The sequence below is a fragment of the Erythrolamprus reginae genome, chromosome 10 (assembly GCF_031021105.1).
Source record: "Erythrolamprus reginae isolate rEryReg1 chromosome 10, rEryReg1.hap1, whole genome shotgun sequence".
In the NCBI taxonomy this organism is placed as follows: Eukaryota; Metazoa; Chordata; class Lepidosauria; order Squamata; family Dipsadidae; genus Erythrolamprus; species Erythrolamprus reginae.
The window spans coordinates 709,565-736,461 of NC_091959.1; the positions used below are offsets into that span (position 1 = coordinate 709,565).

A 26,897-nucleotide genomic window follows, 5' to 3' on the forward strand; every position below is an offset into this window, starting at 1 on the left:
GAGGAAAACGGTTGTGTTTAATGCAGAGACGTTGTGTGTGGTGCCCTCTGCTCCAGAGGAAAAGGGGGTCATTCTAATTCCGGGGGGGGGCACAGGAGGGGCTGCTCTCCGCAATGTGCTGAGTCGAGTACTTGTAGTGCAAAAGGCCCCTTGTGGAAAAGGATCCACCGTTTGTGAAGCCGCCTCGTAACACTGGCAGAGACACCCCCCGCTGCTGCTGCCCCCCAACTCCCAGGGGGCAGCTTTCCTCTGGGTCCAAGGCCCCTCCAGTCTGCTTCCCCACACGAGAGCAAAGTCCTTCACGCAGGTCAGAGAGGACAATAAATAGATCGAAACTTCAGGATAGGTTATAATACTGACTTGGATCTCGGCGGTGGTGGGAGGCCAGATCCTTTTCTCCTGAGATACAAGAAATAAAAGGCCGGGGAATGGGGGGTGGGTGGGGGCACAGGGGGACCCTAACACTGCACCATGGGGGGCGGGCTTGCCAAGAGGCTGCGGCCGGAGCATCGGCTCTTCTCCCAACCCCCCCGAGTTTGGCAAGGGTTTGGCCCCTCCCCCTGCCCTCCCCCCTGCCCCCCCACCCCATGCTCAGCTCACTTTCTTCCCAGAGACAGAGAGAGAGAGAGAGAGAGAGAGAGAGAGAGAGACCCCCGTGGGCATTTAGCCTTCCTCTTCCCGCAGTTCGCTCGGGAGGAACTTGTACTGCTGCTGGCGGATCTGGGCCAACTTCTTCCGGGCTTCCTCCAGTTCCCGCTCTTTCCTCAGCATCTCCTCCTGGGCCGCGATGATCTGCGGAAGCAAAGGCACCAGTTGGTCAAGCTCCCTGCACAAGGACGAGTCCAGGCCAGGGGGCATGGGACCTCTGATCCCGCCCTACCCACCACCCTCTACTTTTTTATCCCTCGTCCCGGGCAGAGAAGGGGCGACCTGGGTAGGAGGAGCTGCTCTCTCTCGGGTCCAGCACTATATGTACATAACTGGTTGGGTGCTTACATGTAAGTTGGCTATGCTTACAAGTATTAGAACAGTGCTGCTTTGAGAGCTAGTGCTACAGATGGCCACAAGAGGGAGCCAGAGGCGTGATTCTCTCCCCTCTCTGCTGTTTCTATGGCTCTTTATGCTGAAGTAAGAACTGTGGTTCAAATGATGGTTTATGTATTTGTAAGCTGGACAAGTAAGCTTATAGTATTGTATATGTATTGTTATTGACTGGTTTAACTGTGAATGACTGGGATGGTTCTTGACTTAAGATATTTGTTACAGTAAATAATATTTTATACACTAAATGTATCTGGACTGTATTACTGGATTATTGCTCGTATCTCTGGGCTACCAGCTGGGCATCTGCAAGACCTCCACGTTTCCTCTGTGGACCACCCAGAGATGACTCCGCCCCCTCCTTCACGCTGCCCACTGCTCCTCCCACAGACTCCACCCACCCTCCACCCCAGAAGAAACGGGGCGGGGGGCCAGCAGGGGAGCCTCTGTCTGCAGAGGGAGGAGACCCACCTGTGCGATGCCCCCCACAAACTTGGTCTTCACCACCACGTCGTCGTCATCCGCCTTCCCAAAGGCCGCCTTCTGGGCCGCCCGGACCAGGTTGTCCGACGCCCGCTTCACGGCATTGCCCGCCACCTGTGGACGGAGGGCAGGCACAGTACTCAAGGCTGGGTGGAATCCGAGGATGGGCAGCCAGTGAGGGACAGGGCGGATTCCAGCCTCCCGTCCATCCCTCTCCCCCCTCCCTGTGGGGCCCACTCACCTGCAGCCTCCTCATGGCCTCCGAGTCCTGGTCAGCCTTCACTTTGCAGGCCACCAGCAGCTGAGCCGTGGAAGCCGCCACTTGCTTGGCCGAGGAGATGAGCTTCTCCTCGCTGGCGTGGCCTTGGACGGAGGCGTTGGCCGCCTCGCACAGGTTGCTGGTTGCGGCCGCCACCATCCGGGCCTGCCGAGGAGATCCGGAGAGGGCCAGGCCCCACCTGAGCATGGAACTCAGGTCCCCTCGAAGGAGGGCAGCTCCCCCCCTCTCCTGGGGCTCTGCTCAGCTCTCCGTGGAGGTTTCTTTATCCAGCCCCCCAAAAGGATCCCCAGAGCTTCAAAAATGAATGGGGATCTCAGAAGAGACTCACCGCGGAAATCAGCCCCTGAGACCACTGACCATCATCGGCAGCGTTGGCAGGAATGGCCCCCACCTGGAAGCCAGAATCGAAAAAGCCCTTCAACACATTTCCAAGTGTGTGAGTTTCAGGAAAGACAATGGGAGTGGGCTTTTTGGCTTTGGCCTCTTGGCTCTTCCTAAAGCTGCGTCTCTCACGCTTGGCCAACTGGAGGTGGGTGGAAGTCCACCACAGCAGTGTCCCCCATTCTGGGCACTGAAGTCCACCCATCTTCAAGCTGCCCCAAAGAATCCTTTGTCTCCCAGAGAGGATCAAACCGCCCACTCGGACCCTCCCCAGCCACAAGGAGATGGCGCCCTCCAAGGCCCACCCCCACCCCCCTGTGCTTCTCTGGATCTGGGTTCACTGACCCCCTGAAGTTCCCACTGCAGCTCTGCCCTTGGGAGTCAGCCTCCTGCAGGAACCCAGCCAGGCCAATGATTTCAAGGTCAGAGCTGGGAAACGTGAGGACGTAGAAATACACGTTGGGCAGAAAGGGCTCGATAGAGAACGGGAAAGGGCTCAGGACGTGGGGCAGATGGACAGACCCAGGGGGTCAAGGGTCCAGGTAGCATCTGAACTAAACCAGAGTCCGACTCCAAGTGCTCCTCAAAGTCCCAATTTATTGCTGGAACCGGAATCTGAGCTTCCCACCCAGTTCAAAGTTCACCTCCCTTGTCCCCCCCCCTCAGACTTCTCACGTTGCCCACTCAGATTATGCCCGTGTGGCCAGTCCTCCTTCCGCTTCCGCCCAGGTGGGTGGGCCTAGGATGACCTTGGACCCCTCAAAGAAAGGAGGCTTTGTGGCTGCCTCTGCTCCCGTGTGAAGATCCCACCAACCTCAGGCCTTCCATAGAGAGAGTCTGGCAAGCCGTTGATTCACCCCCAACCCCTGCACCACCTCGACCCAGGGGGCCCCCCAGAGGTGGGGGTGGGGTGGGAGTCTCAGTCACGCACCTTGCCTTGGGCGACCAGCTCCCGCTGGGCAGCAGAGGCCGACTTGACCAGGGCGCTGGTGGCGGCAGCGATGGACTTGGCCGCTTCGAGAATCTGCTCCTCAAAGTCGAGGGTCTCGTCCGCCTGCTACAATCGGAGACGGAGTCCATCAGGCTGGACGCGCCTGGCCTCCCCACCACGCAGCGCCTGGCCACCCCCGGCAACACACCCCAGCAGGTGAGACCCCCTTACGGAGGCCCAGCCCCTTGGCACAGAGCAGCAGAGGAACCAAAGCCAACAGGTAAATATTAAACCAAGCGCCCGGCCTCATCTCTCCCCCTCCCCACCCACCCACCCCCTGTGCAACCAGCCCGCAGAGGGGGGGGAGAGAGAAGAACCTGCAAAAACTCCCCCCTCCGTGGAATCTGTGGAAAACAAGGGCCCCCCGGAGACAAAGCCAGACACTGTAGGAATGTTTGATATATAGTTGGGCTAAATTACAACCTAATATATCAAACATATCACACAGAGTCTGGCAGGACTAAAAGGCCCTCGGGTGGGGGTGGGGGGTCAAGCGGAGGAGGAGGAGAGCCATGCTCAAGAGGGGGGGGAGAAGAAGAAGTCCTGGGGGTCCCTCCTGCCCACCCACCCTTTCCAGGAAGGCTGCAGGTGGGGTCTCCTGCTGCCCCCAACAGCCCCTCGGCTGAACACGGCCAAAAGGTTCCTATCCCACCAAATGGGGCTGTGAGCCGCCCCGAGTCTTTCTTTGGAGAGGGGCGGCATACAAATCGAATAAATTATTATTATTATTATTATTATTATTATTATTATTATTATTCCCATCAAGGTGCTCAATATATTGGGAAGCATCTCGGAAGGAAGGAGCCTCCCAGGGTGACCCACCATCTGCGCGTGGGGGAGAGAGAGGGAGTGGGCGTGGCCTCTTCTGATCTGGCCGCTTTGGCCAGAGGGCTTCAGGGAGGCCTCAGGTGGCAACCACAAACCAGGCCCTGCTGAAGCTGCCTCACCATGGGCACCTCTTGAGGCCCCAAGGTCTCCCTGCCTCCGCCCAGCCGTGCAGACTCTGGCCAGACCCCTCCGCAGCTCTTTGGGGGCTCCAAGACCACCGGGGTTTCTCCACCCCCTTCAGCCAGGAGCAGCCCCTGCATCTGCCCAGGGCTTCTGGAGAGGGGAGGGGTTCTGCTTGGGCCCCCTGCCTGCCTGCCTGCCAGGGGGCCTTCCCCAGAGAGGGTCTCCAGACTGCAGCCCCCCTTCCCGCGCTCACCTTGGGCTTGGCTCTGGGCTTCAGCTGCTCCAGCTTTTTGGCCGCTGCTTCAATAGAAGCAGCGGCTCCGAGTAACTCCGTCTCAGCAATCACGGTGGGGTCCTCAGGGTTGACCCATTCGGTACCTGGAGGTGGTGGACAACACGACAGGGGATTGGAGTCTGGTTTATAATTGAACGAACCACCCTTGGGTTTCCTCAGCTGGGAGGCAGATTATCTTGTTGATCCCTTGGCATCTCGGATTTTGTCCGTTGGTACTGGCGCCACTGGACTTCTGTTGGCTGTAGTGTCTGCCCATTGACCTTTGGTACGTAAAACATTTCACCTTGAAGAGAGGCCACACCTGGACACAAGGGACCAGGGAAGGTGGTACACTCTCCTTGTCCAGAGGTCAAACGTAAAGCAGGCAGCATCGGATGGATTATGAATACCGAATTTTAAAAAACTGATTGATGTATTTCAAGATTGGCAGCATGTGGGATTGGAAGGGAAGAAATAAATTTCCTTGCCACACATTCTGGCCTCCCCTAAGACTGAGCTCTGAGTCTGGAGCCCCAGGGGGTCAGTCGTCCTGCGACTCCTGCAGCAGCAGGGCCCCTCCCTCAACTACCTACGCAGCCCTTTCTTTGGGGGGGGGGCTCGCTCTCCCCCTCCCAGTCACCAGCAAAGTCTCTGCAGGAAACGAACCTTTCATGGCTTCGGCCGACTGGATGAGCTCTGTCACGGCCCCCGCGACCCCTTTGGACAAGACGGCCAGCAGGTGCTTCAGCTCGGCACTCGGCCTCTGCAGGATCTGCGTGCAGGGAAGGGGGGGGGGGCTTCGGTAGCATCTCCCCCCTTTCTCCCCTCTAAAACTTCTCTCTCGACCTGGCTGGCCAAAACCAGGCCTGGCGCAGCAGGCACGAAACACCCCCCCCTTTCACACCACGGCAGAGCAGCGTTCTTGTTGGGAAGGGGCAAGGGGGAGTCAGGGGGGGGGCTCTCTTTACCATCAGGACGTGTTCCAAGAGCTGCAGGTAAGCCAAGGTGCACTCCGTCCCATAATGCAGGGCTCTCCTCCGCACGTCTTCACTGATATCGGGATGGTAGGAGGCTTGCTGTGGGGCAGAGCAAGGAGACCTTTTGGGGGGGGGGGGCGGCAAAGCTCCTGGCAGGGAAGGTGGGGAAACCACAAGGAAAGGCCCCCCTTTTCCCACGAAGTTGGGTCTTTGCACAGCCTTTGGTGCAGAAAAGGCTCAGGAGCCACTTTCCCCCAGGGTCTGTGACTTGCCCCTCCTGTTCAATTGATTTGGGGGGGGGGAGAGCTTTCCCCAAGAAATCAGCCTTCCCCTTTCAGTGCCCCCCTCGCTGAGGCATCCCCCCCCCCAGCTGCCCAAGAGCTGCCTTCCGTGGGGGCCTCGTTTGCTGGAAGAAGCCTTGAGAACCGAAGAATCCGAGACCTTTCACCCCCTGCTCAGGTTGCCAGTCAAGCTCTGCCCAGGGGGAGAGCGGAGCCCCTCAGCCGACAGGGATGCTCTGTGCCTGGGGGCCGCAAGAGGAGACGCCCTCTCCCCTGATTCACCCCCCCTTCCCCAGAGGTCAAAGCTGGACCAGAAGCAGCCGATCAGCTGGTGAGTCTTGACTTGGGATCTGAGCTCACACTCGCCATCTCCTGGCCAGGATGGGGCAGAGCAGTTCCCAGGGCTGGGGCTTCTTCCGGGAGCCTGTGTGTGTGTTTGTGTGTGTGTGTCTTTCACTCTCCCTTCCTCAAACAAGACTCTTGAGGTCTTTGGGAAGCCCCCAGAAACAGCCGCCCGGGCTCTGCAGCTCCAAGCAGTGAGATTCTGCATACTCTCACCCTCAAGCACAAACACACACTTACCTACGCACACAAGCAGCCTTTGAATTGCTGGGCAGCCTGGTCGCCCCCCCCCCCAAAAATCACCTTTGCTTCCTTCTGAAAACCCTCCACAGGCTTCTCTGCTGCCCTGGCTCCCAAAGACCAGCCCAGGGGGGGAGGGGGGAGCCTCGAACCCACAAACACGGACAACGTCTCCCCCCCCCCCCAGCCCCTCCGTCTCTGGGAATCCCTCTGGCCCCTTTGAAAAGACCCCCCCCCAGTGTTCTCCCTAAATTCTTTTTGGGGTGGGCGGAAAAGTATAGTGTCTGAGCGACACAGAAATAATAATAAAATTTCCCTCTCGGCTTCTGGGCAGGTTTGGAAAACTCTGAGTTGATGATGATTTTTAAGTGAGCGATTGCTCACTGCTCAGCTTAGAGGGAACTATGCCCCCCCCCGTGTTTGTTTCAAAACACAACCACTGGGGGGGGGGGAAGACAAGCCAAGATCTTCAAGGCAACACTGGGAATGTTTGAGTTTTAGACATTGTCCAACTTCTTTTTTATTGCGTTGTGTCTATTTATATCGTATTCTTATTATTGTTGTAAGTCACCCTGAGCCCTTTGGGATGATTGGGCGGCATAGAAGTCGAATCAATCAACCCATCAATCAAATAAATACACACACACACCACTTCCCAAGGGCTCCTCCAGCCCTTCCAGGAGATAATTCCGGAGACCGGCCCAGCCGAGAGAGGGAGGGAGGGAGGGAGTTTTACCTTGCAGGCGGCCAACATGTCGGCCACGGCTTTGCGGCTGAGGTTGGCCGTGGCGATCACATCCTCTTGCCGGCAGGAGTTCCCGGCTGCCACGGCTTTGGCCGTTGCCATGGTGATGCCTTTCGTCATCCGGATGGATTCTTCTGGGGAGCAGCTCTTCTCCGGAGCATCCCTGGACTGGAACACCTGGAGAGGTGGAAGGGGGGGGGGGAGAAAGGGCCGTTGCCATGGAAACGTCGGGAAGCAGCGGAGGGACGGGGGTGGGTCCATCCCGGTTGAAAAAAATGAGCCTGGAGCTGGCAGGGGAGAACGGAGACCCTCCCTCTCAAAGAAGCCGGGGGAGGGCAGGATTATGGCCCCTTTCTCCCCCCCCATCTCAGTCTTTCAAGGCTGCACGGGAACGGCCCTGGCTGGGTCTTGGGGGGCTACCGTGAGCTCCTGCTTGATGTACTCGATGGTGGCCTCCAGCGCCCTCGTCCCACGCGTGGCCTCGTCCTCCACTGCCTTCACGGTCTTCAGGAGGGAGGTGACGTTGGTCACCATCACCTGGGAGGGAGGGAGGGAGGGAGGGAGAAAAGCGCGTCACCCCACGGCAGGGTGGCCAAGGAAGCCCCCTCGGCAAGGCAGGAGGGTCTTTCCCGGGACACAGAAGGCTGGACTCGACGGGCTTCAGCCCCATTCAGCAGGGCTCCTCTTAGGTCCTTATGGGTAAAGGCAGGGCCAAAGGTGGCATGTGGGGCAGGCGGCCTGGGTCCTCTGGGCATCCCAGGTGAGGCTTGGCAAGGAGAGCCAATTCCTTCCCACGCACCTTGGCAGCCCCCTTGAGCTGGTACATGGACGGGTCGTCTGCCGGCTTGCTGGCGGCTCCTTTGGTGGCCCCGATGAGGTCAGACAAGGCCTTGGCTACGTCCTTGATGGCATTGATGAGCACCACCTGTCAAAGACGGGGCCTGTTAGCGGCTCTGGACGTCCTCCACTAGCCCTGTCCTGGGGCCTCTGGGGAAAAGGGGTTTTGGCTTATAGGGCACTGGGGGGCATGTCAACAGCCCCTCGTGGGTTGGTTTGTGGGATTTAGATGGCGGCCTGTTTGCCCAGGGCGACTCAAGGCAGCTTACGGAATATAAAAACCTCATTTGGAACAATAAAATAAATAAAAAAGAATCAAATGGACAATAATATATAACATATAAACTATGAATATAATATATATATATATGTATAATAAATAAAATATTCTAGTATAATGTAAAATAATATACAATAATATAATACATACCAATATGATACAATACTCTGTACTGTACTATACTATATTATCCTAAAATAGTATAAATTATTATATATCTATATCTATTTAAAATAGAACAAATCCCATTGAGCCACAGCTCACACAGAAGCCCAATCGAAGGCCGAGGATTCTGGACGATTTGGGGATGACCCAGCCCCCCTCCCCCCCCCACTCACCTGCGTCTCGGGGTCGTCTGAGCCCAGGCTGGCTGCTCCCAGCTTCACCACCTCGGCCAGTTGCGTGATGGTGCTGGCCGAAGAGTGGGCAGCCTGGGCCAACTTCTCCTGGCTGGAGGCGGCTCCCGAGACCAGCAGCTTGGTGTCTTCGACCAAAACCTTTGCGGTCTTCAGAATATTTTCCCTGGGGAAAGGAAGAGGGTGGGAGGGGGCAGGGCAAGTAGGCAGGGGCCCAAACCCGTCAGCCCCTTCCCGTTCTTGGCATAAACAGGCGACGAGGAGTCACGGCTGTTTATGCCGTTTTTATTAGGGCATTTGTGTCTTATTTGCCTCTCGCACCCGAATCCTCCCTTGTAGCTCTAATCAGACTGCAGAGCTGATACGAACTTTAAAAATAAACCAGGGCTTCTGACACGCTCACCTACAACCACGACTGCAGTATTTCCAAAAACTAACTTTGAAATGAATTCTAAAAAGTGGACACAAGACCAACATCTTATTTCTTAGCTCCGGGGGTTGGGTTTTGGGATGGTTTGTCTTTCTTAAGATTTATCTTTACAGACAAAGAATTTATCTTTACCAAGGTGTCTGCTGCCATTTAGGCCAAAGGAAATTAAAATTATTTCTGAGACCACAAATTATTAAAATTATTCGAGACACAGGTTCTCTGCAGCCCAAAGAATCCTAGCTGAAATGCAATAATGCCGTTCATTTGAATTTGGGGTATTGAAAAACATCACATTAATGCTACTAATGGTAATAGAGGCCCAGGGGTTACTGCCCGCAGTTCCACAGGTGGACTTAGCCTTCTGTCCTTCGGAGGTGGGTAAAATGAGGGTCCAGGTGGTTGTAACCTGCTCAGAGAGGGCTGTGAAACACTGAAAAATGGTATACGTCTAAGTGCTGTTGCTACTAGTTAAACCAGCAATGGAGTGCCCTTTCTTTATGAACCTCTACATTGTTCGGGGTGTCCAGGGGAGAAAAGCATTTTGAAATTCCCTGATATTTCCCTGTAACTTGCGATCTAGTGAAGGCAGGGTCAGGGATGACGTCATACCAAACGGCTAAGCCGTGGAGAAATATCGGAAGTTGCCACAGTTGGGCTCATTTTTGCTTGACTCTGCCAGGCAGCGCGATCCGTTTTTTTAAAACACGATTTCCCCCTGACTTTTAAACATTTTAATACAGTTTGTTTTCCCCCCTGATTTATTCCATTTTTTCCACGAATTCCCTGATATTTCCTGAACCGATTTCCCTGATTTCCCTGTTTTCCAGGCTTGCTTGACACCCCGAGTGTTGCTTCTTTCCAAACCCCCAAACTATTTCAGAGTAAACCTGTTTCCCCTCCCTCCCTTCCCCCCCCCAGCCTCACCTGTGATCAGCGAAGGATTCATTGTTCTCGGCGTTTAGCGTTCCGGCCGCAGCAAACAAGATGGTGGTGTCCAGGTCAGCGATAATGCCGGAGACGGCGCTGGCAGCCGTGATGCACGCCTGGGTGCCCTTGTTCCCCGCCTGGAGAGCCGACAGCACCAGGGACACCTGCCCAAGAGAAGGGACCGAGGGGGATTCAGGGACAGCCCATCGGAGGAAGGAGGAGGGCAAGGGTGGGGACGGGCCTTCCACCGGGACAAGCACCCACCTTTTCGCTGACCGTCCGGGTGCATTCGATCAACTCCCGCTTCGTGTAGCCGTCGGTTGGGCATATCTGCAGGGCCCCGGCTTTTTGGACCAGGAAGATGCAGCTGTGTCCAAGTTCCTGAACCCGGGTTCTGATCTGGAAGCCGATCTGTGGAGCCAAAAGTTGGCGGAGGAAGGAACAGGTGATGGAAAGGGTCCTGCGGCTAAAGGGCTGCAGGGAAAGCCCATCAGCCCCTGGGAGAACGAGGCCTCGGATGGGCTTCAGACAAGCTGGAGAAATGCTAAAAAACAACCCTCTGGTCTCCTTTAATATCGTTAGTATACTGTATGTAACTATGTTGGCTGTTGCAATACAGAAGCTAACATGGCAAGTTTAAAACTCTACCTTTAAGAGTCATTTCCTGGTTGGCCACAAGAGGGAGCCAGCGATGTTTCTCTCAGGGGAGTTTATACTAGAGAGATTTATATTTGCTGTGTGTATATTTTGCTGTGTGCATTAACCTGGTTTGTAAACCATTATTAGGATTAAATGTGTGTGATATTTGGACTGTGTAACTACTATTGTTTATTTGCCTATTTATTTATTTATTTATTGGATTTCTATAATAATATTGTTCTATTTTGTACTAAGTCCGATTCCTTGACCGACTAACCCACACTGCCACATTAACTCTACTTAAAGTTTGTTGAAGGTTTATTATCTAGGCATTCTAACAAATATGGAACCAACATTATACAACTGTCTGTTATCACAATGTCTGTGGCTGTTGTAGAAGGCAAAGCAAAGTGAAAGCAGGACTCGCAGCCTCTCTGCACAACGGGGAGGAAATAGATCAGAAGAAGGAAAAGGGAGAGAAGGGTGACCGCCCCCCTCCAGCCCCCCAGTGGGCAGCATCTTCTTTCCCACAGCCCCATGGGGTGGGTCGTGTACTTAAGGGGAGAGAAGGGTGGCCGACCTCCTCTGGCTCCGCGGTGCCCGCTGCCATCCGGCCCTGGGAAGCCAGGTGTCCGTAGTCGGTGGTCATCTGCGAGGCGAGTCCTCCCAGTTCCTCTGGATTAGTGACCGCCTTGGTCATCTGAAAGGAGGGCAAGAAGGATGAGCAACGCCGGCTGGAAGACCCGATGGGGGCTTTTGAAGACCCCACCCCCCATTTCACTGTCCCCTCTCTCTCCTCCAGGAGGCCCATTGTACGGAGGGGTTCTCTTGCAGTTTGACGGTTCGGTTCGGATTTGTTCCAACCGTCCCTTTGAGCTTTTCTGCTCTGTCCCTGTTTCTGGGCGTTGGCCAAAGAGACTGATCTGCCTTGAATGACAAGCGAGGTCCGGCCAGCCCACGTGGCCCCGCTTACCATCTCCTGGGCTGTGACTGCGATGGCCCTGCAGTACTTGACAACGGTGGTCTGGTAGTCGACAAAGGACCCCTTGGGGTCCGACGGTGTCCCTTCGTCCAGCTGTGTGGCGGGAAAGACAGGGAAGATTCTCAGCAAGGGAGACCAGAAGACCTGAACCTGGGGACTACACATCCCATAATTCACAATCGGCCCAGCCACCAGCTTCAAGGTATGGGAGCTGAGGTTCAGCACCACTGACCATCCCCTAGATGATGGCGAATCTTTTTTTTGCTCAGGTGCCAACAGGGTGTGCGCGCACACAACAGCAGCAGGTGTACACACGCACACACCAATAATACAATGCCCTTTTCCCCGCAGGCAACCTTCATGCTGCCCCCCTGCGCATGTGCGCAGAGCTCACTGAAGCCTCCAGACCTCTGGGAGTCCCGTTCAAGAAAGACTCCTGAAGCCTGGGGAGGCCGGAGAACGGCCCAGCTGCCCAACCAGAAGCTCGGAAACGAGGCCATTTTCGCCCTGCCCAGGCTTCAGGAGACCCTCTGTGGATGGTGAAAAACAGACCCAACGGGTCTACCACCAGTTCAGAAGCCAATGTCTGGTTGAGTCACTGGGCCTTTTTTGGCTTCCCCAGGCCCCAAGAAGCCGAATATCAGCTGGTCAGTGCGACATAGGGCAACGCCTGATGTGCCCCTAGATGTGGCATGCACCCCATAGGTTCACCATCACGGACCTTGAAGATCTGGCTGAGAATGACCAAGATGCAAGAAACAGTTGAGGCAACCACATTGCTTTGGATAGCCCAATGTCCACCTGCCTGGGAGAAGGACGGGGCCAGGGGGCATTTTCCCCCAATCCCCTCCCCCTCTGTTTCAACGTAATAACAGTAAAGCTCCCGAGAAAAGGAGGTTTTCATAGCACTCAAGTGAAGAAGGGATGGGTGGATGGGTGGGTGGGTGGATCCCCTGAGAAAGCTGCCCGGGTGGATCGAGAGGGCCCTTCACCCACCTTGCTCATAGCCTCCGCGATGGAATCCACCATGTTGCCCACCATGCCAACCTCGCTGGCCGCCTCATTCAAGGTCACCATGATGTCGTCCACGGCTTCCTTCATGAGCTGGGCTGCTTCCAGGATGGCATCGTGGGTGTGGCAGGCCTGGGAGGGAGAACGGGGACCCATCAGCCTCCCCACCCTTTGCAAAGGCAGCCACGTCCTATGGGGTGGGTGGGGGGCACAGACGTGGCATCTCCGGGTTCCTCTAGGACAGGGGTAGGAGGCAAAGCTGGCCCTTGTGTGACTTGTGGACTTCAACTCCCAGAATTCCTGAGCCAATCATGCTAGCTCAGGAATTCTGGGAGTTGAAGTCCACATGTCATGGAAGGGCCAACGTGGCTGACCCTGAGCTCTAGGAGCAGAGCACGGAAGCTGCAAGGGAGAAGAAGAGGACCCCTCCCTTCCGGAGCAAGAGGCTTCTGAGAAGGAGACAATGGAAAAGGATCATTATCCGTATCCTGACAGGGGCAAGGACCCTATATGCCCAGCGTTGGAAAAGTGAAAAAATACTGGGAGAAGGGATGGTCATTAAAAAGGTGGTGGATTGTGCAGAGATGGACATGCTGTCCAGAAACCTAGAAGGGAAGGAGGATTCGGGCTACTATAAAATATGGGAGAACTTTTATAATTGGTAGAAAGAAAGAAAGAAAGAGAAAGAAAGAAAGAAAGAAAGAGGAAGAAAGAAAGAAAGAGAAAGAAAGAAAGAAAGAAAGAAGGAAGTGAAAGAAAGAAAGAGAAAGAAAGAAAGAAAGAAAAAGAAAGAGAAAAAGAGAAAGAAAGAAAGAGAAAGAAAGAAAGAAGGAAGTGAAAGAAAGAAAGAAAGAAGGAAGTGAAAGAAAGAAAGAAAGAAAGGATTAAAATAAAAACTATACGGAAAGACAGTTCAAAAAGATCACGCAACCTAAATCTTGCCCAAAGCAGGAATCCAAATTGGGGGGACCCACCCACCCCCACTCTGGGTCACGGCTTCCAGAGTCAAACTCTTGGTGATGTTTGGAATTGCCCCCCACCCCCAAGAACATCCAAGGCAAAAGCAGCTCTTGAAAAAGTTTTCCATCCCTTTCCCAATATCCAATTTCTCCAAAGTTTATTCTGAGCATCCCCTTTTTTAAAAAACCCAAGGCAAAGAGAAGATTTCCTGCCCGAGCCCCTTGCGGAAGACCCTGGTCAGAGGGAGTGGATTGCACCGAAGGCTGTGTCTTTAATCAAAGGCCCCTCTGCCGGAGAGGCAGCGAGGGAATTCTCCAGAGCACTCGTCATGTCCCGGCGCCTGAAATGTGGTGGCTCCCAAGGAGCGGTATTTTTAGAGTTGTAACAGGCAAATCATGTTTTCTTGCTGAAATTTCCTTCTGACACACGAGACCTCCGTCTGGCTGCCCTCCACACACGCCAGATTAAACCTCCCATCATCCTGAGTGAGCCCAGGCTGGCTGGGAATTTGGGGAGTGGGAGTCCCCGCATCTTAAGGCTAAGAATCTCGGCATGAGAAGAAGAGGGGCTTTGTGTAGCCCCCCCTTTGTGCGCAAGAGAAGACTCGGTTGAGGATACCGTGCAAAGGAAGGAGGACACAGATAGCCCTGGACTTACGACCATTACGAGCATGAAGGGCAGTTTCCATTACGGCCATATACCTTGAGGACCACTTGTGAAAAAAACCATCCAGAATATCCTGAAGTGTTTTAAAAACTTCCTGCAAACACAACAGCTGCTCGGAGCTGACCTCCCTAATCTGCCCATTTCTTTAAAAAATAATAATGTCCTCACTGCTCTTTCTTCTTCTGAGGAGCCAGGTTCCAAAGCTCAGCTCCCCCCCTGGGCATCTCAAGAGCCCACCCCACCACTCTGAGGGACTCCCACCGTGTCCCCCAAAAAGCGAACCTGCTTAAAAGGAGGCCGACCCCCTCCCCCAGCGCCCCCGAGTGACCCACCTTTGGGTTCCCGCCCCCTTCCTTGGCCGCGTAGAGCATCTGCAGGGCCGATTCCGCCAAGGTCTTGGTCTGATCCAGCAGGTTCATTTGTTGCTGGTGATTCATCAACTTGGAGACGACGCCCACGGCTGCTAGGACCAGGGGCTCAAAGTAGCTGGACAGCTGCGTCACCTGAGCAGGCCAGGAAACCACAGAGTCAGGCACACTGGGGGGCCCTCTCTAAGAGGGGGTGCAAGGATTCCACCCCCTGCCCCAAAACCAGCTGTGCCAGGTGCTTTTCAACCATGATGACTCCAAGCATGAAGGCTGGGTTGGGGGTCCTGGGAGTCGAAACCTTACGCACATCTCAGACTTGCCGAGGTCGAGAAACTCTGCCACTTCTACAGTCCAGAAGACCCCGAGAAGAGACCGCAGCCACCTCTTGAGCCCCTACCTTGTGCCCAAGCTGAGCAGCCTCCCCTCGGGCTGCGGTCGCAATGGGGTCGATGAGATGGCCAATTTCCTGGACGACGGAGGTCAGCTGCTCTTGCAAGGCCTGAGAGACAGACAACAAGGGAGATGATCCTCTTCTGTCCACTCAGGACTGTGGGACTGTGACTTGCTGCTTGGGTCCTTAAGGTTTTTATTAATATTGATTGTTCCTGATCGCTTATTTGACCCCTATGACAGCCCTTAAGGGTCGTAACCTCGTGATTCATGGCAAATGGCTCTTTTTCTTTTATGCACACTGAGATCCTCTGCACCAAAGACAAATCCCTTGTGTGTCCAACCACACTTGGCCAATGAAGAATTCTATAATTCTATTCTATTCTATTCTATTCATGCCTGATTAGAAAGCTGATAAAAGCAGCCCTGTTGGTGAAGATTTTGGCTTCCTGGCTCCTCCGTGGGCAGCCCACCAAAAGGTGAACTCAGTAGCTGAGCCCTGGAGGAACCTCTTCCTTCCTCCGTTTGCAGACCACCAAGGTTTCTGTACCTCACCTGGGCCAGGTCTGCTCACCTTCAGCGAGCACGGAGTCGAGGGAAATTCTTCTAGGCTATTTACCCTAGACCTGGACCTTGGACCGGTACCCGTTAGAGGTTGGGGGAGGCTGGTTTGGACCCACCACAGCGCTGCCTCCTCCATTCAGATTGCATCTGAAGGGGGAATCCACCCACCCACCCACCCACATCCAGTGCGGAGTTAGTTAGAAACATAAAAGTCTTCATGGTCCATCTCGTCTGCCCTGATACTATTTCCTGTATTTTATCTTACGATGGATCTATGTTTATCCCAGGCATGTTTAAATTCAGTTCCTGTCTATTTACCAACCACGTCTGCTGGAAGTTTGTTCCAAGGATCTACTACTCTTTCAGTGAAATAATATTTTCTCACGTTGCTTCTGATCTTTCCCCCAACTAACTTCAGATTGTGTCCCCTTGTTCTCATGTTCACTTTCCTATTAAAAACTCTTCTCTCCTGAATCTTTAACCCTTTAACATATTTAAATGTTTCGATCGTGTCCCCCTTTTCCTTCTGTCCTCCAGACTAGACAGATTGAGTTCATTTCCTTCATGGAGAAGATCCAGGGTCCCTCACCTCCACAGAAATGTCATCCCTGGTGGCCAGGTTCTGGCTAACGGCGGCGAGGGAGGCCTGCTCGATGTCTCTGATGCAGCGGTTGATGCCGTCAATGGCGTGGTCGCACTCCCGCTGGCCCGGAGCTTTGTCCCTGCAGAAAAGAAGCGCAGCCCCCACCCCTCCTGAACTGGGCCTGCGGCAAAGACTTCCGGCGTGGGAACTGGCACCCAAGTCAGCATGTAGCCTTCTCGGTTCCTCTCCTACCACCGTGCCTGGCTTCCTGCTTTACACACCCGCTAGGGCCCCGGGTCCCTCCAGAGGCTCAGGGCCGCAGGGGCCAACACAGAGTCAACCATGCAGGAGAGGGAGGGAGGGAGGGAGCCCCACCTGATGGAAGTGATCAGGCTCTTGATGGACTCGGAGACGGTGTGCGAATGTCCAGCCAGGACAGACCAGGTGTTGGGGTCCTTGGGGTTGATGGCCAGGGAGCGGGCGGTTTTGATCAAGAAAGACGAGCTCTCCAGCATAGTCCGGGCCGAAGCCAGGAGGGGCTCCTGCGCGCGAGAACCCTGGAAAGAGGCGGTCCGATGAGCAAGGCATGTCCAGGGTCCGGGGGCTTCCCCCTCCCTGTCCGTCAACGCTGCATTAAGGGCTTGTTCGGGTGGGGGCAGATCACAGCCGGCCCTGTATCTCAGCACTCACCTCAGCACTGATCTGAGCAGGAATGCTGGCAAACTCCGGATTGGAGGCAAAGGCCGTCAGGTTTTCCACGGCTTCGATGAGCGGAGCAGCTGCCGTCCGGCACTTGCCGCGGTTGTCCTCTGAAAAGTCTCCATCCAAAGCCTGTCGAGGAGAAGCAGGTGCCGCTTAGAGCTTAAACAAGGGAGAGCGAAAAAGCCGGTCTGATCAAGCCAAAGAGCTCCACTGCGAACCCTAAACAGCCACGGGGGGTGCTGAGCCCCCTCCTTCCATGGGTCGCTTGGGGCTGGGGAAGGAACTGGATAAAAGGGGGGTTGAAATGCTCCCCTTAGTTTTGAAGTCCATCAGACTCATTCTGGGATATTTTTCTATTGGGACATCTCTCTCTCTCTCTTTTTATCTATATTTCATCTACCTATCTATCTCTATCATCTATCCATCTCATCTATCTTTATCCATCCATCCATCCATCCATCCATCCATCCATCCATCCATCCATCCATCCATCTAATCTTTATATCTATCTATCTATCTATCTATCTATCTATCTATCTATCTATCTATCTATCTATCTATCTATCTATCTATCTATCTATTATCTATCTATTATCTATCTATCTATCTATCTATCTATCTATCTATCTATCTATCTATCTATCATCTATCTATCTATCTATCTATCTATCTATCTATCTATCTATCTATCTATCTATCTATCTATTATCTATCTATCTATCTATCTATCATCTATCTATCTATCTATCTATCTATCTATCTATCTATCTATCTATCTATCTATCTATCTATCTAAATACATCACATTGATGCCAGACTTAAACTTTGGGATGGTGACCAGCTCTGGATCCAGACCTCCTGTAGCCGCGTTTTTCTCAAACTTGGCCACTTGAAGATGTGTGGACTCCAACTCCCAAAATTCCCCAGTCAGCATGATTGAGAAACACAGCCCTATAGAATCCGGAAGCCAGTGTCCCTTTCCCTACTTTCCTGGACACACCCTCTGGAAATGAGTCCTGAGCAAGTCCAGAAGAGGGAAAAGTGAGTCACCAGATTTTTGCTTGAAAAGGAAATGAAAAACCAGCCACTAGGACCATCGCTTTCCCAGTCCTCATTAAGGAGACCAGGCTCCAGCAGGCAGAAAATACAAAAGCCTATTTCATTACGTGGAATCAGTGGCCCACTTTAAAAAGTGCAGACTCATTAATCTAATTGCCAGCATAATTTTGGCAGACCGGAAACCAAATCCGTCTGCATCTAGGATTTAAATTTTAAAGGAAAGGACGTTTCCTCCTGAGCATTGGCAGAGATTTCTCAGTGGGCAGCTTCTTCCTCCTTGAACTTCCGTCTGGTGTCCATCTTTCTGGTCAAGAGCAAGCAGCAAGGGGCACATACACCCCACATACACCCCACCGGCTCCTTATCTGCATTCTCTTTCCTGTTCTTTAAAATGTTTAGATTTGGCTTGTTTCAGCTTACTTTAAATCGTCGTTGAAGACTAACTTGGGATCTTAGGATTTGTTTAGGATTCGATGCAGACCTCACTCAGAAAGTGGTTGGCATTAAATGATGACAAACTGACTGCAGAACAATGGGGAAACCCCCGCCCCAATAAGGCGCCTGAAAGAAATCTCAGGATAAAGGAAGAATTTTTAAAACAAATCCTGCCAAGGACGCTGTTTCCACCCTGCCCACTTTCCAGCTTCCCCCAAAGCACCAGCCTCTCTTTCCTGTAACAGGAGAACCGGAAGCCACTGGTGGCCAGAAAGCGTCCACTTCACGGCCAGGGGCTTCCCCTCCCTGCCCTCTGCTGCCCCCCCCCCCCTTGCAGACACGGAAGCAGGGAGGGGTTTCCTTTCACAGCCCCCTATTCCGTCCCTGTTGGAGGGCTCTCAAAGACAGGTAGAGTGGCTCTCCCACCTTGATGGTCTTCACCAGGTTGGCCGTGCTGTTGGCCACCTCCTTGGCCGACTGGACGAAGTGCCTCTTGGCCACGGGGTTGGCCGTTTTGGAGGAGGCGATGCGGCAGGCGTTGCAGAGGGCGGAGGTGTGTTTGGCCACGATGGTGGCCGCCGACAAGACCTGAAACAGGCAGAGGGGAAGGGGGGGGGGCGGACTCAGGGCTTTGCGTACCCGGAATCCTGGGAGTGACCCCCCCCCAGACAAAGGTCCATCTTCTTCCAGGGTCCAGGGGCAGGAAGGGGCTCTCTCTACTTGAGGCAACACAGGGCAGCTGTGGGTCAGAGGAGGCCAAAGGAGGGACCAAGGCCCCCGCCCTAGGAAAGATCACGCCTGTCCTCCCCCAGGCCCTCTGTGGTCATGGGGCATCCCCTCTGCTGGTCGCAAGGAAAGCTGTTAGTACTGTGTACATAACTGGTTCAGTTTGGCAATATATAATACAAACCAATAATGTATGCTTACACATTACTTTAAGTGCTAGTGTTGCAGTTAGCCACTAGAGGGAGCCAGAGGTCTCTCTTTCTCTTCCTTAGCTGCTCTCTGCTAGTTTGTCTTTGTGACTATGCTGTTGGGTGCTCAAATGATGGTTTGTGTGTTTGCAAGCTGAACAAGTAAGCTTGTAGCATTGTATATGCGTTGAGAGCTATTGGCTGATGTAACTGTGTACGACTAGGATGGTTCTGGACTAAGATATTTGCCAAAGTAAATAATATTTCATATACTGAATGTATCTGGAATATATTACTGAATTATTACTAGTGCCACCTCCACGTTTCCTCTGTGTATATGTATATTTGACTACTCAGAGATTGCACAACACTTTAAAAAAATGATGCCAAAGGGGGGGGGGAAGAGACCCAGGCCAAGGCCCAGTAGACGCTCCCTCTTAACCTTCTGCAATTCTTCTCTTTCTTAAACCACCTTGGCAGGATTAACAGTCGTGCGTGTGTGTGTGTGTGTTGCTGACCCACTGCTGCTCTCCCTGCCCCAAAGGGAGCCTTACCTGGGAGGGGCTGCTGGCTGGATCCACCAGGTTCTGGCACGCCATCTGGATGGCCTGGTTGGCTCGGGCAAACTGGATGGGATCCACGAGGCCCTGCTGACCAGCCTGGCTGTTGGGGTCTGAGATGCCCACCAGGTAGGCGGCCTAAGAGACAATCGGGGAGGGGGGGGGAGGGAGGGGGCTTCAGCAAACTGCGTGAAACAGGCCATTCGCCAAGCAGCCCCTTTTGGGGGGGGCATGAGGCCAAATGGAAGCAGCACTGGGGTTTGTATGCCGCTCCGAGTCTTCAGAGGGGGGGGCATACAAATATAATAAATTATTATTATTATTAGAACACATTCAGAGGCGAAACAGACGTCCAGGACCCCCAAAGGGTGAAATGCAAAGCGTGGCTCCCTCCAGCCCATTGGCAGAGCTGCTCCCGTGCCAAATCCCATATATTTCGGGGGGGGGGGGGGGGGGTTCAAGGTTGGCATTTGCTGCCCAACTGTGAAGCTGGCACCTTGGGCTGACTGGGGCTACTTCCCAAGGGAGACAGGCTGGAATAAAGCCCGCAGGCTCCCCAATTGCCCCCCCCCCCAGCAATCACCCACCGGACCCCAACTCCTGCAAAGTGCCCCCCAAAAGGATGGAAGGGAATTGGGGGGTCCCAGCGCAGATCCAACCCACCTGAGCTGCTGCTTCGGTGAGACCGCAAAGAGCCTTGGAAGCCACCCCCACGCACTCCCCAAAGACGGGCAGGTCGCCCGTCTTGGCGTTCTGGGAGATGCCGGCCATCGCCTCCCCCAGCACCTTCGAGGAAAGAGCCCAGGTGAGGACGCCATCCCGGGGACTCTGCCTGGAGACCACCGCCCGGCCCCTTTCCTTGGGGGAGAGGCTGCTAGTCTCCAGAAGAGCTGCCCAGCCCTCCCCTCCCCTCCCCTAATGCCCCCCCCAGGTGGGAAGAGCTACCTTGGAGTTCTCCATGACGCCCTCAATGCAGTCAAAGTACGACTGGTCACTCACGGGCTCACTGGGATTCTCCAGCATCTCCTTCACAGTCTGAAAAGAGAGCAGCCCCCCCCTCCCCAAGATCAGTGCCAGGACTTCCAGCTGACCCCCAGTCGGTCTTCTTGATTGATGAACGAGCCCAGAGACCCCTCCCCCCGATTCTGCCCCCCCCCAGCTGATGAGGCTGGAGGGACAAGAATCCCCCAAGCATCCAATGGCTCAGAGGGGCTTTGCTCACTAGAAGGAAGCCACACTCGCAAGACCAAACCTCTTTCTTTTTTGGGGGGGAGGGGGGAGCCCAGGGGCCACAGCCCCACAGACTGCACTCCCGGAGCCCACCAAATGGCCCAGGAGGAGAGAGGGGCGAGCCCAGGACAGACCTCCAGTTCCCGGAGAGCGTTGTCACACTCCTTCTGGCCAGGCGCCTGCTGGGTGCACAAGGTGATCAGCTGGTTGATGCTCTCCGTGACGGCCCTGGGGACAAAGGGGGGAGGGCAGAGGCTGAAGACCCTCCAGACCTCATCCGCTGATCCTTCCAGTCGCCTCCCAGCCCTGCCGTCCCAGATGCTCCTCACAGCGTCTGCCCTTCCTTCCTTCCTTCCTTCCTTCCTTCTTTCCTCCCTCCCTCCCTCTCTCCTTCCTTACTTCTTTCTTTCCTCCCTTCCTCCCTCCCTTCCCTCTGTCCTCCCCCTCCCGCCTTCCTTCCTTCCTTTCCTTCCTTCCTTCCTCCCTCCCTCCCTCCTTCCTTACTTCTTTCTTTCCTCCCTTCCTCCCTTCCCTCTGTCCTCCCCCTCCCGCCTTCCTTCCTTCCTTCCTTCCTTCCTTTCCTTCCTTCCTCCCTCCCTGCTCCTTTCCTACCTACCTTCTTTCTTTCCTTCTTTCTTTCCTTCCTTCATTGGAGGCCAGCCAAGAAACGAACCCCCCCACATACACAAAGCAGTTGCCACCTCCCTGCCCTGCTGCTCCAGCCCCCCCCCCGCATCCCTCACCTGGCAGCAGCCGCTAGGAGGTTCTTGGCGTTGGGAGCCCCAGGGTCCACCGACAGAGACTTGGCCGCCAGAAGCAGCTTGCTGGACGCCATGGAGATGTTCTTGAGGTTCCCGATGACCTGGATCTGGTCCTCTTTGGTCTGTGAAGCAGAGGAGGGCCCCCCACAGCAGCAGCTCCCTGAGTCCCCCAACTCTGCTCCTGCCCCAGCAGCATTGGGGTTCGGGGTGGGTGGGGGCTTCACTTGGCTGGGGCGGTACAGAGGGGGACCCCGATCACCACTGCCTGCAGGCCTCCCTGGCTGAGCCGACGATGCTCCCACAATCAGGCCTTGACCGGGGAATCCATCCCAGAGGGCAGAGCCCCCCAGCCTGCGTATAGCCCCGTCCCTGCCTGGCACAAAGCCTCCACAGCTGGTCCAGCAGCTGCCCTGCCCAGCCAACCCCTCCTGGGCAGAAAGGACGGGGGCCTTCGGCTGCAGGGAGCCTCCTGGGGAGGGGGCCGAGAGACGGTGGGGATGCTGAAGGGGGCCAGGGCAGATTGGGGGGGGCGGACAACACAGAGACCCTCCCAGAGCCCTACGGTCCGGCATGTCGCCCTGGACCCTCAGCAGGAGGTCCATGTCCCATCCTGGACATGAATGGTTTCAACCTCTACCCTGAAAAAGATGCTCTTGAGCACTGCACACCAAAGCAAGTAGACACGTCCCTCTGCTCAACATCCCCACAACACTGTCCAATAATTTACAAAGACTGTGTGACCCTTATTCTTCTCTTGCTTCCTAGCGTCCATCTCTTCCCCCTTATGGCTACAACAGTGTGGCTTGTGCCTTTCAATGAGGGGGTTTCCATTGGCCCCCCAGTAGGGTTTGATGGCTTATCCGTAAGTGTCGCATCTTTTCATTCTTGGTGAATGCGTCACTGACTCCTTACTACACTGAGAGCATCTACACCAAGCATAGATTCCTTGGGGGCCCAATCCAGGGGTGGGTTGCTACTGGTGTGGTAGGCAACTCTGCACTAGTGGCGGCTGCCAGATTGCGCAATTTGCACATGAGCCTTTCTGATCTATTCTCTTCTATTTTCTCTTCTATTTTCTCTTCTCTTCTCTTTTATTCCATTCCATTCCCTATCCCATCCCATCCTTCAATGGTCATTATTCCATTCCATTCCATTCCATTCTATTCTGAACATGATTCCCGCTAGGAAACCCCACAATGGCAGATAAGCCACCGTGTGCCATAGACAGTTGCACGGGCGCACAGAGAGTTTGCCTGGGAGGCCCCTCCCCCTCTTCTCAGAGACTCTCGCTGGACCAGCCAAGAGGAGCCACTCTGCTGCCTGGGGTCATTCTGTCCGGAAGGGGGCGGGGAAAAGCACCTACCTGAGCCTGGCCGGCCATTTCAATCCCCGCGTCCAGAAACTCATCAAAGTCCTCGCTGAACTTCCCCGAGGCGGCCGCCAACTCCCCGCTCTGGCCCCGCGTGGAGTGCACCACCTCTCCCGCCGCCTGGTTCAGGTCGGCCGCTGCCTGGTTGAGCTCACTCTGTGCTTCCTGGAAGGACTTGGAGCTGGCGGGCAGCTGCAGGGCGAGGGTGGGGTTAGGCCGCCCTGGCTGGGCCCTGCCACCTCCCCAAGCATCCAGGTCTCGCCCTGCGCGCTCGCCCTCCACCAGGCCACAGGTGGACACAGGGGAAGGACCAGCGGGTTCTGCTTCAAGGACCGGAAGCTCACCACTCGGCTTTCTTCCACCCGTTTTGGAAGGCCTGGCGCACCCACCTCAAGCCCTTCGGGGACCCACCGCTTGCCCTGAGCCCCTTGGCCTCCTGAAACACTTCCAGCCCGCTTAGGGAGCGCTGTATATAGGTCCCAATGCCATTGCTATTGCCGTGGGCCCCGCAGCTCACCGATTCCACCAGCAGCTTCTTGCTGGATTCCCCGATGCTCTTGAGGGCCACGTCCACGTCCTTCTGGCCAGGGAGGCAGTTGACGCAGTTGTTGAGCGAATGGGACACAGCTTTCGCCACCTACACGAGGCACACCGCCAGGCAAGGGGGGCTTAACACGGAGGGAGGCAGCCCCGAGATCCCCAACCGCCTCTCCCAAGGCTCTGACAACAGTCGAAGACCCTTGGCTGAATCCTGGCCCGAGGCCGCTGGAGGGAGCCAGGGTCTCCGAAGCCACGGACAACCAGGGAGCAGACTGCGTTATGCAGGGGGAGGGCCATGTGGTTACAGATGGAAGGAGAATTCCAGGGACTCTGGCATGTGTGTGTGTGTGTGTGTGTGTCTTGCTTGGGGTGGGGGGCACTACAAATCTCAAGATGGCACCTGAACCCGCGGAAACTATCGGAGGAGGAAGAGGAGCTTCAAGGGCTCCATCCTGGCTGGCCCATCTAGAGCAGAGGAGGGGGACAGTCCGAGCGGCCGCAGCCACATGACCCCCTTTGGCCAGGGGTGGCTCAGGTGGGGGTGGCCGTTGGGAGGGGCAGGGTGGGAGACAACCCACCCCTCCTCCCGGCTGCTCCGCACCCACCTGGGCCAGCCTCTGCTGGCTCTCGGCATCCCCCGGACACACCAGGGCCTGCTTGGCCTCCTCGATGAGCAGAGCGGAGCCCTCCATCACATCCCACGCCGAGTCCAGCATCGCACGGGCCCCGGCGGGGTCTCCCGTGGATGCGGCCACGCCACGCGCTGCTTGCGCCAAGGTCTTCAGCGCCTGGGCCGTTTCCCGGGCAGCCACCCCTGGAGGAAGAAGGCAGGGGAGGTCGGTCAGCAGCCTCCAGGCTGTCCCGCCTGTCCCAAGGAGAAGACACTTAGGCGAGCCCAGTGGCCAGCGGGCATCTTGGGGGTTGCCGGTCGGACATGCAGCCAGAGATTCGAGGGGAGGCTCTGCTGGACCCCAAATCGTGAGATGGGAGGCGAGAAGGAGCTCCCCCCCCTCCATGGGAACCTCTTCTCTGCCTCAAGATTGGACGGCCTTCTTCAGAAAGCCTTTGACAAGGTTTGCAGGGCACTTTCAAGGCAGGAGGCCCACGGCTGCCTTTCTGTATTTCCTGGAGCAGCTGCTTTTATGTATGTGACCTGCCAAGAATTGGCTACAATAGGGTTGCACATAGAACAAGCAGATTAGGAATAAAGAATTATAGCTGCTCTGCCCTCCCCCGCTTACCGAGTGCCCCCAGACTCATCTTTGCCAACTTCTATGAATTGCTCTCACTCTCTTTGCAAGTCTTTGGCTGTGGGCAAGAGTCCACTGGGCAAGGCAGTGATTCCTCCCCACCCCTGACCTCACCTGGGGCAGCCTGGCTGAAAGGGCCGAGAGCCCTCGTACCTGTGTAGTCTTCATTGCCCTGGGCGGCACAGGTCAACAGCTGGGCCATGGAGGAACCCACCGCCTTGGAGGTGCTCCCCAAGTCCTGGGCGCATTTTTCGAGCTGTGGGAGAGAAACGACCCTGTGATGAACCCCCCCAACGCTCTGCCCACTGGTGGCGCCCTCTGCGCCTGGCACAGATTTTTCCTTCCCACCCCCAATATTTCCGCTCTGCCCCAGAAGAGGGCGTCTTCTCCACGCGTCCCTCTCGCCAGTCGCAGCAGGACTTGACCAAAGGGCAGCTTCTTGCGCAACACTCGGATGGAACGAAGGGCAATTTTGTGCCTCTTTCCTCTGAATTCAATTCTGCTGTTTAAACACAGCAGGTTTTCCAGAGGTTTTTCCATCCTGCTTGAGCAAAACTCATAAACCTCTTTGGTTAAAATGGCCATAAAATTATTTGGACTGTTGGGAAAAGCTTAAACTTCCCGGTCCACTCAAGCCATCCGACCTGAGCACAACGATTTATTTGCCATATCTCTGGAATGTTAAAATGTATTTGAAACTCCTGAAATTACTTAGCTTTTGTTAGTCCTCCACTAACTGCGTCAGAGTATTAAAATCCCCATTGAAGACACAGCTGATCTTATATAATGCTGCTGGGTCAACTGTGTCTTCAATGGGGATTTTAACAAAAGCTGAGTAATTTCAGGAGTTTTAAATAAATCTTAATGTTCCAGAGATCGTGTTGGCTGTTGCCTCTTCACTTATAAATATACCTGGAACTCTAAATATATATATATATATATATTCCTTCCTTTTCATTATCAGCAACAATATGTTACCCCCGCACCCGCCGTATAAGCCTCGCTTGCTGTTCTCCGTTTACCGTCTCCCCCGGAAGGGGTTTCAACTGTCCCTCGAGAGCCGCCATCTTTGCGTCCTGCAGTTCATTTTTCAGCGTCTGGACGGTGTTCAAGGCGGAGTCGATCTCCATGGGACCACAGGCTTCGTGTGCCTAAGCGCAGGAGGGGTGGACAAGCACATCGTCCTCACACACCCTCTCTCCCCACCAGCACAAAGCCCCTTCAGAGGAGGAGGAGGGGAAACCGATGGGGAAGGAATCGAGGGGGGGGGGAGGTTCTCCCCTTCTTTTGCCCACCTTCTGAGAGGCCGTCCTCAGCTCCGCCAGGCTGGTGGCCAGGTTCTTGGCACACTGGCTCAACTGCATGGCCGCCGCCTGGTCAGTCACGGTGGGCACTGCCGCTTTGGCCGAAGCCACCATTTTGCTCCCTGGCTGTGGAAAAAAGAGACCGACTACGGTTGGCCTCGGTGGCTCCTCCATCTCGCAGAGCAAGGCCCCTCCCCCCCACAACTCTCGTACCTGGAGGAAATTCTGGCTGGAGTTGATCAAGGAGAGTTGGGCGCCCAAGTCCTCCACCTGCGCTTGGCTTCCTCGCACGCCTTGCACCAGCTGCGGGATGTGGTCAGCCACGTTCTGGCCAGAGGAGAAAGAAGGGAGGCAACGCTTGGCTCTCCGACAGGGCAGCTCAAGGCAGAGCCCAGCCATCCCTCCTGTCACAGAGTGGACAATGGGGCAGAGTGGGCACAACGTGGGAGGAGTCGCTTGATAGGCCAGAAACTGGGCCTTGGACAAGAGTAGCCAGGTCAGGGTTGAGTAGCTGGTCATTGAATTCCAGTGTGGAGGTTTCAGAAGATGCTTTGCCTTCACCCCTCTGGGACCCAGTTGTTAATACTATGAGTATAACTAGTGGGGTGCTACAATATGTAATGAACCAACAATGTATGTTTGATAATGTTTCTTTAGGTGTAATGATTCCATTGGCCATAAGAGGGAGCCAGCAGCATTTCTTCTCAGGGGAGAATTATTGTAGAATCGCTGTGTAGAGAACTGTGTGTTCTGATCTTGGTTTGTATCTGTTTGTTTGTTTGTTTGATATGATA

General features: G+C 54.9%; 1 protein-coding gene across 2 annotated transcripts in view; it reads right to left on the reverse strand.

Moving 5' to 3' along the window:
- The window catches only part of TLN2 (talin 2), a 71,794-nt gene continuing 44,897 nt past the window's right edge, over positions 1-26,897 (reverse strand). For both annotated transcript variants that reach the window (XM_070763571.1, XM_070763570.1), the window contains exons 23-57: positions 26,317-26,430; positions 26,095-26,229; positions 25,822-25,950; positions 24,953-25,055; positions 24,155-24,363; positions 23,527-23,646; positions 23,004-23,201; positions 21,623-21,762; positions 21,014-21,107; positions 20,595-20,684; positions 20,313-20,435; positions 19,644-19,787; positions 18,602-18,763; positions 16,670-16,810; positions 16,355-16,536; positions 15,986-16,118; positions 14,840-14,941; positions 14,407-14,577; positions 12,434-12,580; positions 11,429-11,530; positions 11,036-11,155; positions 10,081-10,227; positions 9,814-9,980; positions 8,442-8,625; positions 7,786-7,911; positions 7,407-7,523; positions 6,978-7,163; positions 5,370-5,477; positions 5,068-5,173; positions 4,381-4,505; positions 3,117-3,242; positions 2,133-2,195; positions 1,766-1,948; positions 1,513-1,638; positions 1-792 (exon numbers count right to left, since the gene is read on the reverse strand). In XM_070763571.1, coding sequence (XP_070619672.1) covers positions 664-792; positions 1,513-1,638; positions 1,766-1,948; positions 2,133-2,195; positions 3,117-3,242; positions 4,381-4,505; positions 5,068-5,173; positions 5,370-5,477; positions 6,978-7,163; positions 7,407-7,523; positions 7,786-7,911; positions 8,442-8,625; positions 9,814-9,980; positions 10,081-10,227; positions 11,036-11,155; positions 11,429-11,530; positions 12,434-12,580; positions 14,407-14,577; positions 14,840-14,941; positions 15,986-16,118; positions 16,355-16,536; positions 16,670-16,810; positions 18,602-18,763; positions 19,644-19,787; positions 20,313-20,435; positions 20,595-20,684; positions 21,014-21,107; positions 21,623-21,762; positions 23,004-23,201; positions 23,527-23,646; positions 24,155-24,363; positions 24,953-25,055; positions 25,822-25,950; positions 26,095-26,229; positions 26,317-26,430 — 4,752 coding nt within the window. In that variant the 3' untranslated portion in view covers positions 1-663. The remainder of the gene's footprint in view (positions 793-1,512; positions 1,639-1,765; positions 1,949-2,132; positions 2,196-3,116; positions 3,243-4,380; positions 4,506-5,067; positions 5,174-5,369; positions 5,478-6,977; positions 7,164-7,406; positions 7,524-7,785; positions 7,912-8,441; positions 8,626-9,813; positions 9,981-10,080; positions 10,228-11,035; positions 11,156-11,428; positions 11,531-12,433; positions 12,581-14,406; positions 14,578-14,839; positions 14,942-15,985; positions 16,119-16,354; positions 16,537-16,669; positions 16,811-18,601; positions 18,764-19,643; positions 19,788-20,312; positions 20,436-20,594; positions 20,685-21,013; positions 21,108-21,622; positions 21,763-23,003; positions 23,202-23,526; positions 23,647-24,154; positions 24,364-24,952; positions 25,056-25,821; positions 25,951-26,094; positions 26,230-26,316; positions 26,431-26,897) is intronic.